Source organism: Leishmania infantum, chromosome 26, assembly GCF_000002875.2.
Source record: "Leishmania infantum JPCM5 genome chromosome 26".
NCBI lineage: Eukaryota > Euglenozoa > Kinetoplastea > Trypanosomatida > Trypanosomatidae > Leishmania > Leishmania infantum.
This window is the reverse complement of record NC_009410.2, coordinates 281,944-302,159: the sequence shown is the minus strand read 5'-3', so window position 1 is coordinate 302,159 and position 20,216 is coordinate 281,944. Positions and strand designations below refer to the sequence as shown.

Here is a 20,216-nt window from a genome sequence, read left to right as displayed (position 1 = left end):
CTTTGGAACTTGTAGAGCTGAGGAGCATTTCGCGTGCGCTCCAGGCCGCTATTTACATGTGCCTCTAGCTGGGAGGCTGCTGCGGCCTTAGGCCATGCACCTTCCTCAAGCCTCCTTCGGAAAGATGAGTTTTTGGGATTCATGTCTGCAGAGTCAAGACTCGATCAGGGTGCAAACTCACAGGAGTATCCCGTTAACGACGCTGTTCCTCCTAGTTACTGTGATTGAATTGCCGCAAGGAAAGCAGGAGGTAAATTGAGAGAGAGATCAAGTGTGGAAAAACGCTTGTCAAAGATCTAGAGTTTGTTCCCGTGCACAATAGGAGGATGCTGCTGCGCACACACTATACAGGAACAAAAAGCCATCGGAACAACCAGACAATACATGTGCTGGGTTAAGAGCCTGTACGGTCAGCCAAAATGATTTGCGTCCTGGAATGTAGAGCAATTCATACAAGCACTTGAGGCTGCGACGACGTGGCGCCTCATACCAAGTATAATCCACAAATCTTAGAGTGGTGCACAAACTACATTAAAGATCAGTGCATGTTCTTCAATTCGTTGCTGCAGGTGGCTCCTGATAGAGATGCACTCTATGTTTGTCGTCGGCGTTTCCATAGCGGGCAAGGAACATTGTCTAGTAACGTACGACTGGCTGACGTCTCCTCTGCAAAGAACAAAAAGGTCTTGGCGTGGTTACTTACCGCTTGGTTGCCTAGCCTCCTGAGCTGGCATTCTGGAAAGGTGACAAGACGGCTGGTCGCCGAGAAGTTTTCGTTTCTTTTTCCGAGCGGCATTAGTGCAGTAGAATCGAATCGCATGCTGCTAGTGATTGCAATGGTATGGGGGGGGTTCACGGTTCTGACGAGGGATCACCTGATACTTGTAGCGTTTCTTGTCGCCAGTGATGGGGGCAGTGTCGTTCATGTAGCTGAGCCATCCCCCCTTCCTTTCCTTCTCCCCCACACTATTGCAGGATCGAGATAGGTTTTTTTTTTTTCGTGCCCCGACCTGACTTGATAAGCTGCCTTCTTTGGCTGTTGCTCATCTGATCATGTTGACCTGTTGAGCTTAGCGGCAGTTTTCTGTGCATGCCAAACCGTGGCTCTCTTTCCGGTCGATGCAAGATAATTTTAAAAACAACTGACATCGATGCACACTTACAAGCCAGTCAGGAAGGTCGCCATCAGGCATAGCCCTACAAAACAGGCCTTACTGCACTAAAAAAGCAGTTGACAAGCGCGATTCTTGTGCGTAACACCTTCCCACAGCACACACTCTCCCTTTCAATTCCGCTCACCTCCACCGCTTCCTTTCTCGTTCTGTGCTCGCCGCAGTCTTTCAGAGCGTCTACTCCCTGCCTCCACGCACCGACAGCAATCCAAAAAGCAGCATGAGCTCCACTTTCACTGCACTGGATGACCTGGAGCGCGAAATGAACAGGTATTTAAATGACACACAGGCCACTGGCTGTGGAGACATAGGGCCAGTGCTTTTTCATTCTGCCAGAGTACAAATGGAGATTCAGGATCTGAGTCAGCGCGTTCAGCAAAAGAGTATTGCCCTGGAAGACAGGGCACGAAGCTCGTGACAGGACGCAATGTGTCCTTTTCAATAGCTCATGGTCTGCCTGCAACAAACACGATAAGAAGACTTGTGCTCGCACAACTAGCAACCCAGATAAAGAAGAGAACGACAACTCCGTATCGCGATGGCAAGGCTTTTCTGGTGGTCACTTTCATCTTTGAGGTGAGCGCAGTGGCTGAAGGGGCGAGGTATATGATGTTCCTGCGGTGTACATGATCTAGGCAACTCTGCTACTCACTTGACTGACCGCTTTCTCATTCTAACTGCCTTCTATGCTTCACTATTACTCACCGTGATTTGCATTCTCTATAAGTTTGCGCGCTACGTGGCATCGTGGTGTACTTCTCCCTCAGCATTGAAGCCTTTGCTTTATTGTCACATCTTTTTTCCTTGAGCTTTTTGGTGCGGGAGGTCAAGTGCGCAATGTCTCATCAAAAGCGGCCTCAGCTCACGTTAGCTATACCGGAAACCCTTCAAGTTCTCGACATGGGGCTTGACTTTAGGTCGTACTTGACGCGTGTCGACGAAAGTGGTGTGCCTATCCTGGGAAACGTCATTTCCTATGGTGCGGCTAAGGTGGCCGACATTTTTGAGCCTACTGTCGGGCTGCTTGTGACAGTTCTTCACCTGTTTTCGCAAAGCGGTTCGGGCAGTTCAGCCACTATGTGGCTCAAGACATATGATACAGTCCAAAAAGTGTATTTGGAGCAGCAGGAGAACCACATTGATACCGATGGAGCAAAGTATGCCCAGGCTGCGCGTGACTTCATTGCGTCGCAGCTGAATTTAGTCGCTTCCCCCGACAACCGTATTATTACTGAGCGTCTTCTTGCATTCTTGGACTACCAGAGCGGAATTCGCGGTCCACAGGCTCCTTCTCAACGAAAGATTCCTCGCGATCCGAAGGGAGCATTTTGCAACCTGCACTTAGCCGACCACAAATGCTATCAAGAATTCTCATGCAATCAGCTCCACTTGCACGAGGCGGGGCCCGTACGACACCGCATCAACTTTCTTCAGAAGCTCGCCGAGATTATGATGGCGGAGGAGAGGCCTCGCGCGGAAGTAGTCAAGCGCGTGAAGGACTCGATTTTTTTTGCCCGGTACGGTAACAAGGTAACAGTTCGGTGTCACAACAATTGGATTCCGTTTTTCAAGACTCTTTACACTGACGGGCGCCTCGAGCAGGCCTTTCGCACCAACGCGTATTCTTGCCAAAACTTGAACTGTGTAGATGAGCATTGCAAGGGTATTCACCCGCAAGATCGCCGAGTGCCGCCTGCGACAAAACCCATCGACCTGCACAACGCACAACAGGTGGCACTGGAGCTGGATGAGGAAGCCGAGCATGTCGTTAGCGCGGTGGAAAAAGTCAAGAGCGCCCCTGAAGCCCCTCCAGCGTTGTCCTTGGCATCGCCGCTCTCCGTATTATCCCCGACAGCTGAGCTATGGAGAAATACTGTTCGAGACTACGTGCGCCAGTCTGGAATTCCTCAGGTGGAGGCTGACGAATCCCTCTTGCGCACGCTTCAAGATACGAAGGTCACAGGAACACCGCTCTCGACCTCGGAGCGGATGACGCCGCTGCTGGCTGAGTTGGATAATTACGCGTTCAATAGCAGCCAGTCATCGTTCAATAGCGAGACACGCACTTAGTGCTTGTGCCCTTTCTCGTTGTAACTCTATCTTTTCTTTCGTGCTTTCATACTATCGTCTTCTTTCACAACGCTACGAAAATGGGGTATGTGGTAAGTACACACGAGCACTAAAGAGGCAGCAAAGAGAACGTCTTTTTTTCTACGGACGCCGAGGGCGAGGATATCTTTTTCTTTTTTTTGTCTCACTCAGATCAAATTGTAGAGTTCTTCGACACCTCTCGGAGGAAAGACTTGATTGATACCTCTTCGTGTTGTGCTTTATTCCCTCTTTGCCTTTTCGTTGCTTTTCGTTATCGTGCTTTTCAGAAAGTTGTGCTGACCTTTGCCCACTCTTTTTTTTTCACGACGTTGCGAGTGTTGTATGGTGCGCAGTAGATACCCACACCAGTGTCTCCCTCGATTTTCTGATGTCCTATACCTATTTGCGCTGCTGGGCACTCCTATTTAGTGAGCACTTCTAGAAAGCGTGCCACACTGCTGCGTCGCTACTCTTCACCGCCCCACGACCAAGCTTGACGACTTCCCTCTTGCTGTCATAATTTGCTCGCGATCGTCTTCTCGCCACTTTTCCAAGACATTCTTGTTCTCCGTCACCATGATGTAGTTTTTACGAGTGCGGAGCCGCCTGACGTTTTTTATTATTTCTCCATTATGCTGGCTGACTCCAGCAGCTTTGGACCACTTTTCGTCGCCTCATTACCAACGACGCTCTTTTCCCTGCTGCAGAATAGCTCGTGCTTTTTCTGTTCTTCTTTGTGGTGCTCATCGCTCACAGGCGAGCTCGAAAGCGTGGAAAAGTATGATTCTTCTTCCCCTCATCTTGTGGCGTCTGTGGCACAAGATGAAAGATGCTGAATTGCTGTTGCGGTAACGAAGACTGCGTGTTCTCTGGGTGAGGTTCAAAGAAACTCAGGGTCTATTTCCGTGCTGTGCTACTTTCTTCCAATTACTTCATTTCACTCATTGTATTTGGTCGCATACAAGAAGCAAAAATCCTGAATGGGTTGACGCCCGCGCGTACCGGCGTGTCTCAGTCCACTACGAAAACTAGGATAGCTGTCTTAGCACCATTGTATGTGAGCTAGTGGGGTATTAGTGTTCTATCCTCAGCTTGGCCGCTGCTTCAAATGGTTGCGAGCAGTCTTTTTCCAGTGTCCTAGTGCAGCAGGTGCCTTCCTTTACCATTCTCCTTTCTCTTTTTCTTCTCTCTGCTTATCGCGCTGCCTTCATGCGGGGGCAAACCTACACGTGTGAAGCAATTTATAATTACTATTAGGAATTGCAAGCTGGTTGTTTGAATCCGTGAATTCTCACTTTACTTTTATTGCGGCACTCATCATGACAACTATTCGGTGGGCTCTATTCGCTGTCGCTCTTTTCTGCAGTGTTCTCACTCCAGTGCATGGCCGCATTCTTGGTGTGCAGAGTCGGTACACTGCATACTTCGATGCAGCGAAAAACGCAGGGGTTTTCCGTTGCCTAGATGGCTCGGCCACCATCCCCTTTAGTTCTGTAAACAATGACATATGCGACTGCGCTGATGGCAGTGATGAGCCAGGCACAGCAGCATGCACTGCACTTCGCGGCAGCGCTCTCACGCTGTTTCCACAGGATTGGAAGTTCCAGTGTACAGCTGAAGAGCATGTTTCACAAGAGTTTCTTCACAATCACGTAAACGACGGAATCTGTGACTGCTGTGACGGCTCCGACGAGGCCGAATCGCCCACCTTATGCCCGAATCGATGCGCAGAGGTGGCTAGAGAGCTTGTGCGGCAGCGAGAGGCCGAGCAGGAGCGGAGCAGAAAGGCTGCAGTGAGCAAGGCAGTGATGCACTCCGCCGCACTGCGGCGCCGGGAAGAAGCGGCGAAATCCCTGGCTGAGCTGGAGACGGAGTACGCCCAGATAGTAGCGGATCTACCGGCACTTGAGGCGAGGAAGGCGGCTGCCGAGAAGGAGCAGGAAGCACGATGGACTGAGCTGGAAATGGAACAGAATGAATCGGAGGCTGGTCATTACGGGAGCGAATTCAGTGATGACGCGACATCTTGCATCCGATGGTGCCAAACAGGCGGCTGTATTGGCACTGGTCCGCGCGAAAGTCACAGGGACAAGTCGTGCTCCAACGTCATCGATCGAGATAGCTCAGGGTATTGTGAGTGCAAGACGAATGATGAGAAGGACGAGCGTGAAGAGGATGAAGAAGGTGCCGAGCGTGAGGCCGAGGGTGAAGGAACGGAGATGCGCAATGGTACCATCGCATACCGCTTTTCATGTGGTCACCCTGAGTTAACATGTATGTATGTATGCGACCACAGCGGTGAAGTGGGTGTTGGCAAGAAGCCCGAAAAGCTGCAAAACTTCGCGATCTTGGACGAGGTGCGAGAGGCTAGTGAGTCTCTCGAGAGGAAGAAGAGTCGATTGGAGGAAGTGGAGAGGGCGATGGAGGCGGCAAAGAAGCTGCTATCTTCTGCGACGATCACCACGGAAGATCTGCTTCGCACACTCGAGAGGGAAGAGTTCACGATTGATTTCCAAGAGTACACTTACGCGGTTATCATGTTTGACAAAGTGTACCAGCGCAATATCGGGATGACGACGGGTGGGAGTCTTCTGGGCTCGTGGAAGTCGTTTGCAGAAAACACATACTCTGTGTGGGCTAAAGACGCACACGATTTGTCCCAGATGATCTACGACAACGGGTTGAGATGCTGGAACGGCGTGGTGCGCAACGTCGAGGTGCATCTTGTATGTGGCCCGGAGAACAAGCTGATGACGGTGGAGGAGCCTTCCATGTGCAACTACCGCATGGTTTTTGAGACGCCGGCGATGTGTGACGATTGAGTCACGACTTTCGCCCTCCCTTTTCTGTTTTTTTTTTCTTTCAGTAGCTCTTTTCTCGCTCGGCAGAACATCTGCACAGTGGCGCATCGGCGCCGTCTCCATCTTCTTTCAATGGGCTGCTGCTTCTTGATTTCCGACCAAAACGGACTCGCGCACATACGCTCTGGAGGTATGCGTCTCTTTCCCCCCGTCAGCTGTTCTTGTATTCGTTTTTTTTTTTGTGTCTTTGTGGGATGGGTCGGCAGGTCCTTTTTTTGTTCTTACGGACTTCGCCGCACCCCCTTAACAGAGAAGTACTAAGTCGATCACCACAGCGCCGACGCAGCACAAAACAAAAAGTACTGAAGCACGCAAAGGCATGAAATACTGGCCGTTCTCCACCCGCCACCCCCTCCCCTATGTGCTGTTGTTAGGGGAGGAGGCTTGCCGGTCCCTTGAGTTCAGTTTAGTGGTGGCTGCCATGAGGAGAGCGCAGCGCAGTTGTGGATCAATCGCCTTCTTCAAATGGGCTTGCACAGCTTCTCGCTCCTCTTCACTCATACTTTCTGTCCTTTCTTATAGTGCCGACGGACGCGCGCACGGTCATCGTGGCCTACTAGCTGCCTCTTTGGTCTCTTGCAACGAGCAAGAGCAACAGGAGCCTTGCCGCTCGGAGATGTAGATGGAAAAGGGAGGAGGTAGACACCCATCCACAGGGATCATCCCACGCACTGAATCATATTTGACAGCGAGCAAGGAGGGACAGCCAAGACAGAGGCAATGGTCTTGCTTCACTCCCTCGTGAACGTGACCATCTTGGCCTTGCTCCTCATCTTTGCGTTTCAGTACCAGACAATCCGTAATAGGGAAGCCGCGGATGCGCGCTACACGCTCGCTTCCTATCTCTTCGCGAGCAACGATCACACACATTCGTACCTTCATCGCCGCATCGAGACCATAGATGAATTCGTTGGAACCCTTGAGGGCATCGTGCGGGCTTACTACGCCGTGCCAACACGCAGTCGAGGGTTGTTCATGCACTACACGAACTCGAGTTCACGCGACTCCGACGCGATCGCTCCGCCGACACTGTTTCTGCAATACCATCTGGGCTACCACGGTGCACCGTCTTACGCGCAACTGGGAACTAAGACCTACGCGCTCACGCTGGAAAGCCCGACGGGCCCGTTTGTGAACACCACGGCGCTCCTGAACAACTCGACCGAATCCTGCACACCGCAGGCAGACCCTGTGGCAGGTGGAGCGTTCATTCCATGCCGCGTTTCGGCAATCGGTGACTTGCTCGATCGCGTGGTGCTGCTGCGTCTGGTCTTTTCCCTCTTCGCCCGCTCGCGGCGGTGGGCCGGCGACAGGGCAGCCACAACCCCCTCCACCTGGGATGTTGCGGTGAACTACGGCTTTGAGGGGCACAAGGCCGCTGTGACGATGACAGTACGTTTGTCGTCTGTCTCGCGGCGCCAGCTAGAGCAGGGGCCACTGCTGCTGTGTTGGGCCGTGGGGCTTCTCGCACTCGTAGACATATGCGTGCGGCTGCGTGTGCAGGTGAAAGAGATGATGGTGGTGAACGCCAGGCACCACCATTACGACACTCTTCCCGGCGAGGAGGAGGGACTGGGGAAGGCGCAGATACAGTCACCGACACTTGGCACTGTACAGGTAGGGGAGAACGGCTGGCGCTGGATAGGGTACCTTTCTAACACAGCCGTCCTCTCCTTCGCCACGGTAGCCCTGTTGGCGCAGCACAAGCGCTGCACCAGTGACTCGCTTGAGGAAGCAGTCACCCTGCTGCTTGCCTTTGCCGCCATGCTGAGCAGCTTTCGCGTGGTCGTGCTGCTAAAGCTGTTTCCTGCGTGGTATGTCCTCATCGACGGGCTCGCGACATCACTGCAACAGCTCGCCGTGTTCGTGGTTGGGGTACTGCCAGTGCTCATTGGCTACGCCGTGTGCGGCACCGCGGTGTTTGGTGGGATGAGCGGCATCTACTTCCAGAGCATCCCAAGCGCCGTCGTGACGCTTTTGTGCTCCATGTTTGGTGACAATCTGCTCAGCACCTTTCTTCGCATGGATCAATCTCCGAACTGGCTGCAGATGCTTTTCGTTCGAGTGTTTATCCTCACCTTCCTGGCTCTGTTTGTGTGCAACATCCTCAGCATCGCCCACAGCATCATCCAGGACTCCTACAGTCAGGCACTCAAGTCGTACGCGAGCACCATGACAGCGGCTGCAGAGGCGGCCGCCGTCGCTCAGCAGCAGCCACCCAGCAGCAGCAACGACTGGATCGGTGCCTACGGGGAGATAAGTGGCGACGAGGGCGTCGCCGTGCATGACCGGCGCAACCGACCAGATGAGCGGACGTCGGATAGTGCCGTCTCCACCGCTGCCACCTTGTCGTCACACTCACGTCACGAACACTCACCGGGTAACAGCAACAACGCGCGACGGCAGGCAGTGCCACCATTTAGCCCGCGTGAGGTGCTGCGCGCAGCTGATGTGAAGCGGATGCTCAGTCGACTGGAGCGCGCCTCTCTCTGAGCTGCAGTGCTGACCTGACAACACAGGGAAAAATGGAGCCGAAGGGAGGAGGGTGGTGGCTGTGAGGAACAGGTGGGTGAGAGCAACTGTGCCGCGGGGCCGAGGGGTCTGAGGTAGGGCATGATACAAACCCGCATTTTTTCCTTTGCGCATCGATTTCTTCATGTCTGTGCGGGGCTTCCGTCTCGCCCTCCCTTGCCCCTCCTCGCCCGCGTGACTGTGTGCCGTTGAGGACGGTGTGCGAGATATGTGTGTGCTTACTGTGGACTTGGCGTCCTCTCTCTCTTTGGCGCTCTCGCTCGCCTTCTCCCTTTCCCTCATTCGTTCTCTGGAGCCGTTAGGCTCTTTCCCTTGGGTTTCACGTCGATGACAGCCGCGTGCCTACTGCTGGCGCTCTGTCTTTTTGTTTTGTGCCTCCGGGCTCGCGCACTCTCTCTCCTGTTGAGCCGCGTTCCTACGACTTGTAGGGGTGCGCGAGCGCCTTGGAAGCGGAATCCGAGTAAGCCATCGACGACTTTCACCCGCTCTGTAATAGAAGGGGAGGCGGTGGCAAGCGGCGCTTGTGCACAGACTCCCGTATTCCTCCACCCACCCGTCCTTTTCATAGGCTGGCGCGATGCCGTTGTATTTTCTCGGCGTTGGCTACCCCCGAACCAGCCAAGGGAACGCGCAACACAACCATAAAGCGCTTATGCGCACGTGTGCGACCAGACGTGACTGCTGTCGTGACGAAGACAGTTTTTCCTACTCGTCCACTCATCAGCTCTCTTGCGTTCGCTGTCTTGCGCCGCTTCTGCAGAGGTGACAGGGAGGGGTTCGGCGCTCTCTTTGCCTTTTCTTTTTCTTGTAGCGGCTTGTAGCGGTCGGGCTTGATCCCAGAGGGCAGCACACACTTCTCCTTACGCGCCTAAGGCTTCTTCGCTCTCGTATCTCTCCTGTCACTCGTACCCTTGCACGCGCACACACCGTCCTTCGGTCGGCTCCCACAGTAGAGGCCGTATTCGCGCTTCCCACATCAAAAGAGAAGACGAGGGAACCTGCGTTCCCCACGAACACCATGCACAACAGGAACGGAAAAAACGGCAGAGCAGCAGAGCCCGTAGAGAGGGAAGCATAAAAGGCAATAAAAGAGGCCTCTAATCCTCTACTTCACCAGATGCAGAGAAAGACGCGTCGTGCGGGTTGCTCTGCCAGGCCCTTTCCACCCCTTCCTTCGCATCACCGTGTTCGCTGCTGCACACACACGCGTATATATGCTATGTATATACGCGCATACATACAAGCATACACTGCACGACGGACACCCGAGTGTCAAGTTGGAAAAAAATGGAAGGGCGAATAACGCGAAGCCATCAGCTCCCCTCAGGTGGATCTGCGCATACATACCTATCTACCCTCACACGCACGCCCTGCGACAGTCTTGCCTGCACACTCCAGCACAAAGGAACATCCGAACAAGTTTGAACTGTAGCTGGTGTGCGTGCATGTGTCTGAGTTTGTGCTCCCCCGACTTCCTTCACGCTTCTCTTCCTCACTGCATCTTCTCTGCACATCTCCCCATCTCTATTTACTATTACTACGCCTTCCGCTACCGTTCTCCTCGCAGTTTTTCTCTTACTGCTACCGTGCGCCTACACAACCACAGAAGGGAGGAGAATAACACCACCGACAACGGTGACGCCGAGCAACAACAAAGTAAACACCAAGAAAGAAACAGGAACACACACACACACAGACAGGAAAGAGGAGGCCTCTGTATTCCCTCCTCCTCTACCTCCTACTCCGCGAGACTTCCTCCCCTCTTCCTTCTTCATCCTCTGCCCGGCGTTTATTCTTTGTTGTTGTTTTCTCTTTCGCTTGCTTCCGTTGTTTGGTTCACGCCCAAGCTACGAAACTCGCAACTGAGCTCCCCCTCTCTCTCTTGCCGACCTCTTCCCTTCCTCCCCTCTTCCCTGTGTTGTGTTGGTCTTCATCTACTCGAATACGCGCACATACAAACGCAAAAACCAGTGCGCGTGCCCTTTGTTCGTATGCACGTGTGTGCGCGTGCTCTTGCGTGAGCGAGATCTTCTCTTGCCTCTATCAACCATACCTCGACTAGACCTCCTTTGTTCTGTTGGGCGTGGGCGTGCGTGAGTGTGTCTCTCCCCTCCCTCCTCGCCTGCCTGTGTGTTCCCTTTGTGATTTGTAGCTGTATGCCGTGTAGCCGCGAAGGCATCCATTTTTTTTTTGTGCGTGTGTGTGTGTGTGTGGGGGGGGTATTCGTGTGTACGATTTGCACTCCTGTACATACCCTGAGTCTCCGAGCCGTGTGTCTCCGCGCGTGCGTGCGCCATACCCGTCTCTCTTTCTAACGCCAACACTATCACAGGCGCTTGTGTTCTCTCTTTTTTGTTTCGGCGGTGCTTTTGAAGTTGCTCTTGTTGGCCATTCGCCCACGTCTCCAACGCACTTCTCTCCCCCTTCTCCCCCCTCTCCCACACAAACGCACCACATTCACGGAGATCTCCTAGCTGGTTGGGGTAATCTGACTCTCCTTGCTTTGGCGTTGTTTTGCGTTGCCTTTGGCTGTTGTTGTTCTCATTCTCTCTTGCGATCTGCGCCCCCTCCCTCCATCGCTGTGTGCTTGTGCGTGTGTGTCTTCTCGCTTCTGTTCCCGTTGCGTTTCTGTTACGACGCCGGGGCCGTTCAGACAAGCGCGACTGAGTGACGCGGTGAGGTCAATTTTCATCTCTTTTCTCTGTTTCCGTTTTTCCTCTTCTGCACCCAGAATCAGCTTCATCGATTCTTGTGCGTTTGATTCGAGTGTGGCTGCGTGTGTGTCTCTCTGTGAGCGTGCGTGCGTGTGGTCACGTGATTCACCACTTCGTTTTTTTTTGTTCTCGTCTTTCTTCCCCTGCGACTCTGCCTTGTGCCTGACTTGATCTGTCCCAAGCTTCTCCTGGTCTTCGTTATATCTATCTCACACGGCCCCTTCTCGTCTCGTAGTCGCGCACACCGACACACACACACACAAATTAAGAGAACACCAAACAAACAGCATTAGAAAGAAAGCTCACCCGAATCCGGCACGTGCTCCTTAAATCTCCTCCTGTAGGCCACCTCCTTGTTCTTTCCATTTTCGCTTTCTCTCTCTCTGTCTGTGCGTGTGTGTGCGGATATCTCCACATCTATGTGCATGCATGCATGCATGTGTGCGCGTGTGTGTGCATGCATGTGTCGGTATGTGTAGGGCAGCATATGATTTTTGTTCTTCGCGTCTCGGTGTGCTGTTAATTTTTCTGTCTTGGCGTTTTGTTTCCTTGTCGCCTGCGTCATTATCACCGGTGTCTCTCTCCCTCCCTCCCCCCTCCCCGCCTTCCCCTCTCTTTCTGATTGACGCGCTGATCGTGGGTGATCCTTGCCGGCTGTGGGGTCTTCTATGCACCTACCTCTCTCTCTGACGTTCTTGTGAGTGTACGTGTGTTCGGAGGCGCCTGCGCGTCTCCCCATCTGCGTACTCCCTGCTTGACCTCTTCTTTCCGTGCGCCCTCACCCCTATCCCCTTGCATTTTTTAATTGTTCCCTATATATGTATATATAAATACATATCTTGCGTGCGTGCGTGCGTGCATCTGTTGCTGCTGTTCATGCTTTTGCCTCGCTCTTTGTTCCCTTCAGTCCTATCTTCTGTGGTTTTGGTATCTTCTTCGGCTCTTGTCCCTGCAGTCCCTCCCTCGCTCTTCCCCTCCTGCGTCACAGTCGGCACGCTTCCAGACCTCCCCCTTCCCCACCCCTTCTGCAGGTCGTTGAGTGCAGAAAAGTTTCTTCGTTGTTTCTTCCCTTTTCTTTTATTTTTTTTTCTGTTCAACGACCAAAAAGAAGACGCCGCTTCCTTCCCTCCCCCTCGTCCCTGCCTTTCACTGTGCGTGATCTCTCCCTCTGCGCGTGCGCGTTGGTGTGTATTTCTTCCGGTGCAGGCACGCCCCCTCTCTCTCCTTCCTGTTTCGTCTTGCCGGCTTTTTTTTCTCGTTTCTCATCTCTTTCCGGGACCACGCTGAGTGGTGCTGTGTGTGTGTGTGTGTGCCCGTGCCGATTTTCTGCTTGGTGAACTGTCTGCCGTCGTTTCTATATTAGCACGCCCGCCACTCGTGGAACCACGGTTTGCTTCTCTCCTTTGCTTTGGACTTTGTTGTTTTCGGCCACGGGCCACACCATCACCGCCCTTCAGCGTATTCGCGGTGCCTCGCGCACACTCTTTGTTTACCGTTGTTGTTAACGGCGTCCTCCTGTAGGCTAGCACACGTATACGCGACACTTCATCGCTGGTACACTACGCGGGCTGCAACGTACCGAAGTACAGGCGACGAGACACGCCAATGGGGCCCGACTGCACCGCCGGAGGTAACGGCGGTGGCGCCCACCGTTACCCTCCTCATCGTGATGTGCGCGGTGACGAGGAAGCGTCACCGCGCTGCCCCTCTCCCCACCGCATGCGACTGCAGAAACAGCAGTGCTTTCAGTCGTCTCCCGAGAATCAACAGCAGCAGCATCCTCGTGCGCTGTCCTCCTCCAACCCGGGCTCGCCACTCATGTACACTGTCTGCCCTGCCACGCCCGACAGAAGCATGAACCCATACGACCGAGCATCCCCCCTTTATCGCAGCCACGCATCGCCGCACAGTCGACTCGGCGACTCGGCATCGCCGAGCAGCGCCATGACGGAGGCCGGCATGTATGAGAGCAACTCTGATCTCTCCGCTGTCTGCCCCACTTGGTTCAACCGGTGCGCGGCATCATCGCCTTCCCTGTCGTCGGTGATGGCCTCGCGCCACTTGCCTCCGTTGCAGGCTCACTCGCCAGACCCGCAGAGCCGCTGCCCGCAGCCGTTCAACTCCATCGCAGCCGCCGTTTCATACTCGTCGCCGCTCGGCGTTGCTTCCAACGAGTCCCCTCACATGAAAACCGCGCTGACATCGTTCGGCGAAGCCTCCTGGGGCGGCTTGACGAGCCCGAACTCTAACCGTGGTGGCATGATGGCCAGCGCTCCGCAGCAGCAGAGCCTCGGCAACTGCCGCAGCAACGTGGGGCACGTGATGCTTCCAGAAGAGGTGTCTCACCCGAGCAAGCTCGCCCAGTCTGGGATGCTGAACTCTTCGCCATCGCACTCTGGAGGCGCCGGCCCCGCCCGAGTGAGCGGCGCCTCACCATATCAGTGCGCCTTGGATGGGCTGGCCTCCCAGCAGCAGGAAAAGCAGCAGCAATCGACACTGGAGCGCTATGCGCCTGGCAACGTCACAACACCCGTCGGCGCAAGCTCTTCCGCGGCGGCAGGAGGTGCTAGCCCGGGTAGTGTCCCCACCGGCGATGCTGATGCGGACAAGATCGTCCCACGGCAGCACGGTGACAACAACTCACTGGCGCTCAACAGTTCGCTTGAGGAGCGGCTACCCACAACTGCAGCTTCGGTGCCCCACCGGCACACCTCGCCGTCTTCGGTAAGCTGGCCCCGCGATGCATTCGCGTCGTCACCCTTCAGCCGAGATGCGCCGCCATCTTCGCACCTCCATCCGCGAGCCGCTATATCGCCGGCGCGCGAGTCGACGCCGGTGATGCCGCTGAAGACGTCGCCAAAAACCACCTCTACGCCTCTCCGAGTCGACGATAGTGCGCCGGGTGGGGTAGAAGCTGACTGCTTCAGTGAAGCTCGCGGCTCGCGGGCGTCGCCGCCGCGGCCGCACGCGTTCTCCCAACACCAATCGCCCGAGAAAGGCTTCATCGACTCGCAGTCGACCGGGACTCCGCATCCGCAGCCGCAGCCAATACACCCACTGGCACCCACGTCCTCATCGCCGCAGGCGCTAAAGTCACCTGCGATGTTTGGCGTTATCGACCTCTCCTACAGCCGTACAGATGCGAGCGGCTCGAATGCGACACCGCCAATGCCGACCGGCGCTACCAGTGTCGGCGCGAGCGCCGTGGTAAAAACGCGCACACAGGTGAGGACGCCTTCGAGGGCACCGGCAGTGATCAGTGTACGCGTTCCTGTCCCCTCACTCCCGAGCAACAACAGCACGCCTGCCACGTCCGTCAACCACGCCGATCCAACGGCAGCCGCGGCGTCATTATCCTCGACATCGGCGGCAGCCACTGCCGTTGCACCGCTAAATGGCGGCAGCTCCTGCAGCGAACTCACGGCACACTCGGGCACAACCATTTTGCGCATGGTCCACAGCGCGGGCCAGAGAGACAGCAGCTACTCGACCTTGCACACCACGCTAAGTCATAGCCGTGATGCGACAACTGCCACCGCGACGACAACGGCGACCACGACTCCAGGGTACTCGCCACGTGCGGATTCCCAGACGCCGGTGCATACGGCCACGATCGCCTCCCAGCACGGGACCTTATTCACACCGCTTTCACCGCTGCTAGCGGAGAGTGATGACGACGCTGTCGAGGCGGAGCAGCAGCAACAGCAACGCAAGGCAGTGCAGTCTCAGCAGCACATGAAGTCTGTGGCGTCGACGGCCCTGATGGCTGCACGGGTGCGAAAGACAGCTGTGTCTTCCCCCACTGTCTCCGTCGACGCGGTGCGCAAGCCGGAGCGGTCGTCGCAGGCGCTGACGCTGACGGCCGACACGGTGCTGCCAGTCGCGGTGCAGGAGGACGAGGCCCGCTGCAGCTCCAGCGCCGCTACCACTGCTACGCGAAGCAGTTCTAACAGCCGCGCACAGCTGTCGTCCTCAGCGTCGCTTTCCAGGTCGATCAACGCTACGACCTTGACGGAACCCAAGGGTGGTACCGCCGGTGTTGCAGCTAGCGGCACTGGCCGCCTGGAGAGGGTGCGCACCGTGGTACGCGCCGGCAGTGTCAGTGCACGCAACGTGGCTTCCCGTGAGAGAGGGCCGCGCGAGAAGTTCGCCGCCACCTTTGCCGCCAGCAGCTCCTTCTCCAGCAAAGTAGCTGCCGCCGCGTCGAGTGCCTCTGCCTCCTCCATGGACATGGGCGCCGTAGCTGGCGCCCGTGGCGCTCACGTGCGTCGGCAAACGAGTGTGAGCACTGCGTCGACGAGCTCAGTTGCCAGCGACATGCTGAGAGCGCCCCCGGCGTTAGCGAGCTACTCCTTTGTTTCCAGCCGCGCTCAAATGCAGCGCTACATCGACCAGTGGCGCGACCGCTTCGAGGAGGACAAGAACGCGTACAAGGAAGGCGGCTATCTCACCGTGACGCCGGGCCGCATCGTTCACTCGCGGTACGTGCTGATTCAGAAGCTGGGCTGGGGCGAGTTCAGCACGGTATGGCTGGGCTACGATACAAAGCACGCCACCCTGGGTCGCGGCTTGTCTCAGGCCTTCGTCGCCGTCAAAGTCGCCAAGTGTCGCTCCAACGTTCAGGAGGCAACCCGCTACGAGGTGAGTTTGCTGCGCTATCTAGAGGCGCGTCTCCCGCGGCATGCCGCCATCACGAACATCATCGACTGCTTCGACGTGCGGGGCGAGTTCGGCATGCACACTTGCATGGTTCTTCCCCTCTGTGGGCCCAACCTCCTTTCCATCATCGAACGCATGAAGGCGGACCGCAGCCGACGCAACGCCGAGGACCTGCGCATGATTAAAGAGATTGTCCTCTCGGTGCTCATCTCGCTACACGAGCTGAGCGAGCTGAACGTCGTGCACACCGACATCAAGCCGGAGAATGTGCTGTGCTCGGCGGTGGACTCGAAGCTGGTGAATTCGATGGAGAAGTTCTGCATTTACAACCAGGAGCGGAGCCACATGATCAGCGTCGAGGACTTCAAGAAGTCCATGGCGCAGCAGTCGACGGAGCAACTGGTGTATCTTGCAGACTTCGGCTTGTCGGCGCTGCTGGAGCCGCCGGGCTCTGCGCAGCTCTGGATGTCTGCGTGCAGCAACGTTGACGCCTCCCTGCTGGCACCGCTCATGCGTTGTAAGAAGAACTTCCCGGTCACGCGGTCTGGTGTCGTGGATAACCATCGCGGCACGCTCATCCAGACTCGCGAGTACCGCGCACCGGAGGTACTGCTGGGCCTTGACTTCACCTGCACGACGGACGTGTGGAGCGTGGGGTGCATGACGTTTGAGCTCATCACCGGGTGCTTCCTGATGGATCCAAAGAGGAAGACGCGCGAACCGCGCGATATGGATATCGAGCATCTCGCCATGATGATGCAGATCCTCGGCCCACTGCCGTCAGAGATCACAAGCATTCGCGTGCGCAACAACGACTACTACGACGCAATCATTCAAGGGACTCCGGTACCGAAGAGCGGGTTTCGCCCGCCGCCAGAGTATCTGCACCGCTTCGTGGACCGAAACGGCAAGTTCATATACGCCTCGCGCTACCACTCGTACCCGCGCCGGAACTTGGAGATGGAACTGGAGCCGTACCTCGGCTTCCGCGAGGCGCAACTGGCAGCCAACTTCATCTTGTCATGCCTGCACTCGTACGACCCCAAGAAGCGACCCTCAGCGAAGAAGCTGCTCAGCCATCAGTGGCTCTACGGGGTTGGGGCCGCGTCCAAGGAGAAGACGCCGTCGCGTTAGAGGAGAGCTAACCTTTCACACATTGCTATACGTTGAGCTGTACTTGTTTTAGTGTGATGCTGTATCTATGTGTGTTGGTGATGTATGTCTGTCTGATTGGGTTGCGGTGGATGGCCATATGTGTAGCTTCGCTCGCCGCACAGAAAGAGTGGATACGCTATGGTCCGTTCTACCCTCCCCTCCTCCTCCTCCTCTGCGCTGGTGTGTTTGTGTGTGTGCGCGTGTGCGTGTGTGTCTTTGTGGCCACAGAGTGGGCCTCCTCTTCGCCCTTCTTACGTTTCGTTTTCTCTTCCTTCATGTTTCTCCACCCCTCCCCCTCCCCCTTTCCGGTATGTGGAAGCGGATCACGTAGCGCTGTTTCGTCCCCCATCTCCTTCGCCGTTGCTTCAGCCTTTCGAGTGCCTTTGCTCTCTTCCCTCTACACCCCCCTCCACCCCCGACCCGTAAGCCCTGCTCCGCTCTCTCCATCTTCCTCGTTCCCCCCTCTCTTCTCTCGTCTTTGCTTTTCTTCTGCAGAAGGCGAGGGAATCCATTTAGGATTGACAGGATGATGATGTGGACGACTGGTGGCCGCTGTCGCTGCGTCGGACGGTGTGTGCCATGCAGCCGCTCTTTTGTTCTTTTTTCTTCCCATGCGTGTGAGTTGCTGCCTCTCGTTGTTCTGCTGTTCTTGTCGATTCAGTGGCTCGTGGCTCTGCATGACACCCGCCCTCCCCAGACACACACACACACACCATACACCACACATCTTCCATGCTCTCTGCTAGCGCTGTCCTCTGCCGTCGAATGGGGTGTCTCTCTCTCCGTATGTGTGCGTCTGCGTTATTTGCTCTCTGTTCTCTGTTCTCTCTCGTCCGTGCGGTTGTTAGTGGTAGGGTCACTACCATCGTTGACGTTGTCATCAGTTGGCGGCTGCCGCTCTTCTCTGTTCTCGAATCTGTTCCCTTGTCTCCCCCCACCCCACCTCACCTTTTGTTTCCCTTACTTGTTTCTCCCTCTTTTCTTGTCCCCCCCTCTCCTTCACCACTGTCAGCCGCATCGTTGTCTCCGCCTCACGCACTCTTCTCTTTATCGACGACCTTCTCGGCCGTCTGTGGTCTTTGTATTTCCTCTTCGAGGATGCTCCCTGGCTTCTGGTGCCCCCACCCAACCCCCCTGTTTCTCTCCAGTCTCCCTCTCTTGTCGTGGGTAGTCTATGCGTGGATCGCTGTGGTTATGTGCACTTGGCAGCGTGAGAGCGGCGCGTTGCTGCAGGCGTGTATGGGCGCTTCATCACTGCTGACTTGGGTGATACCAACCGTGTGCGTGTCTTTTTGATTCCCCCTATTTTGGCTGTCCGTTTTCCTGGGCGCTCCTTTCGGTTTCGTGTTTTGTGTGCATGCGTGCTTCTTCTGTGTACGCGTGCGTGTAGGTGCGTGTGCGTCACGTGCGTAGTATGCGCGCCTCGGGGGACAGACAGAAGAGACCTCTCGCCAGCTCCACTGACATCCCGACACACACACACATGTATATATATATATATAGTTTATATTTATCCGCATCGGCACGGGCAATTACCGCCTAGTTGACCGACCAGCCTTTTTGTCGTTTTCATTCTTAGTGCGGGAGAGGTAGACCTTTTTCCACTCACTTCTCTACCTCGACGGGGATCGACCATGAACGACGGGCACCACAAGATCACCTCTAAGCGTGTGAGCACGGCTCCCCACCTCTTTTCAGCTTCTCTCTCTGTTCCTCCCGCGGCCCTCTGGCTTTCTCCCCTCTCATCTCTCTCGTTGGCTTGCCCCCTCCTCGCGCGCATCTGATCTCGATAGGCGTCTCGTTGTGGTTGTGTTGTTCCCACCCCCTTTGTTTTCCCCCTTCCTCTTTTGAGCGCTGCCCTCTCCTACCTTTCGCCTGCTGCCACCCCACGCCGTTCTCCATCATCTCTTGGCACCCCCACCCCCGTTCAGGTGGCTTTTCCCCTCTCCCCGCCCTTGTCTGTTTCCTCTCGTCGTTTACGCCTCCTCGTGCACGTGTGTCGCTGCTACTCGTGGAGTGGTGCACCGTTGGTGCAGACGATCTTGCGCACGCGGGGGGGGGGCGGTGCCTTTCTGTGTGGGTGTGCGTCTTGGCCTGCGAGCAGCTGTGCATCTCTGTCGGAGGAGAGTGGGTGCCACATACTTGTCGGCCGCTTCGGTGCAGCCCCCTCCCCTCCCCCTTTCCCCTGATACACCCGCTCTGTCTCATCTTCGGGGCTGTGACCGTTGGTGTTCCACGGGCTGCGTGCGCTTGTTTTTCGCCCATCACACGCGGCGAAAGTTGATTGCCTTCTTCAAACAGGTGGCATGGACAACAGAAGCGAGGCCCCCCACCTCCCCCCCCCCACACACAACCACCAAAGGGGGGTGTCTGTGTGTCTGGGGAGGTGGCAAGCACAGCCTGTAGCGGCAGAGCGATACCGACAGAGAGAGCGTGGTTGCCGAATGGCGCATCTAGGTGGCCCCCTAGTCTTTCTGTAGCTCGATGTGGATTGAAGGGACGGAAAAGGGAAGATGCCGCCGTCTCTTCGTCCCCTCTCTCCTTGTGTGCAATACACAGACACATAAGCTTATGGTCAACACTTACTTATCTGCGTGCCTGCGCAACACGGTGGCGGTGGCTTCTTCGATTTCGGACCGAACCCCATTATCCACGCCGACTCCGGTGGCATCTACACTTTCGCTTCCACCCAAGTATTGAAAAGTACGCTCCTCCTCTTTCTCTGCATCGACCTTTCACGCTTCACGCCCCTCCCCCTGCCTTGCCTTTCTCCTTTGGAATACACACGCACACACGGCTGCGCCGCACGGCATCCATTTTCGTTGCCTACTACTACTGCTGCTGCTGCTGCTGCTGCTCCTGCCGGCGCTGCTCTTCTTCGTTTTCTTCTTTTTTTTTCACGATTGACTTCCGACTCGCTCGCCACTTTATGCGCTGCAGTACAACAGAGAGTGAGTTTTTACGCGTGCCTCACCCTCACTGCAAAGATCGTTTTGCACGTGCTACGCAGTGCGGTGCCCACACGATTGTCT

The 20,216-nt window shown here is 55.8% G+C and overlaps 5 protein-coding genes across 5 annotated transcripts; all 5 read left to right on the top strand.

The window, feature by feature from the left end:
* Positions 1–1,392: 1,392 nt before the first annotated feature.
* LINJ_26_0990 (hypothetical protein) lies at positions 1,393–1,590 on the top strand (the record flags this gene model as incomplete). The annotated part of the gene is made up of 1 exon (XM_003392567.1): positions 1,393–1,590. The coding sequence occupies one exon, from the start codon at positions 1,393–1,395 to the stop codon at positions 1,588–1,590; it is 198 nt and encodes a 65-aa protein (XP_003392615.1).
* A 419-nt stretch (positions 1,591–2,009) lies between these two features.
* Positions 2,010–3,242, top strand: LINJ_26_0980 (conserved hypothetical protein; the record flags this gene model as incomplete). The annotated part of the gene is made up of 1 exon (XM_001470404.1): positions 2,010–3,242. The coding sequence occupies one exon, from the start codon at positions 2,010–2,012 to the stop codon at positions 3,240–3,242; it is 1,233 nt and encodes a 410-aa protein (XP_001470441.1).
* Positions 3,243–5,071: 1,829 nt separating this feature from the next.
* Positions 5,072–6,085, top strand: LINJ_26_0970 (conserved hypothetical protein; the record flags this gene model as incomplete). Its single annotated transcript, XM_001470403.1, has 1 exon — positions 5,072–6,085. The coding sequence occupies one exon, from the start codon at positions 5,072–5,074 to the stop codon at positions 6,083–6,085; it is 1,014 nt and encodes a 337-aa protein (XP_001470440.1).
* A 759-nt stretch (positions 6,086–6,844) lies between these two features.
* Positions 6,845–8,617, top strand: LINJ_26_0960 (conserved hypothetical protein; the record flags this gene model as incomplete). Its single annotated transcript, XM_001470402.1, has 1 exon — positions 6,845–8,617. One exon carries the CDS (start codon positions 6,845–6,847, stop codon positions 8,615–8,617), a length of 1,773 nt encoding a protein of 590 aa, XP_001470439.1.
* Positions 8,618–12,975: 4,358 nt separating this feature from the next.
* Positions 12,976–17,163, top strand: LINJ_26_0950 (putative protein kinase; the record flags this gene model as incomplete). Its single annotated transcript, XM_001470401.1, has 1 exon — positions 12,976–17,163. The coding sequence occupies one exon, from the start codon at positions 12,976–12,978 to the stop codon at positions 17,161–17,163; it is 4,188 nt and encodes a 1,395-aa protein (XP_001470438.1).
* Positions 17,164–20,216: the final 3,053 nt, after the last annotated feature.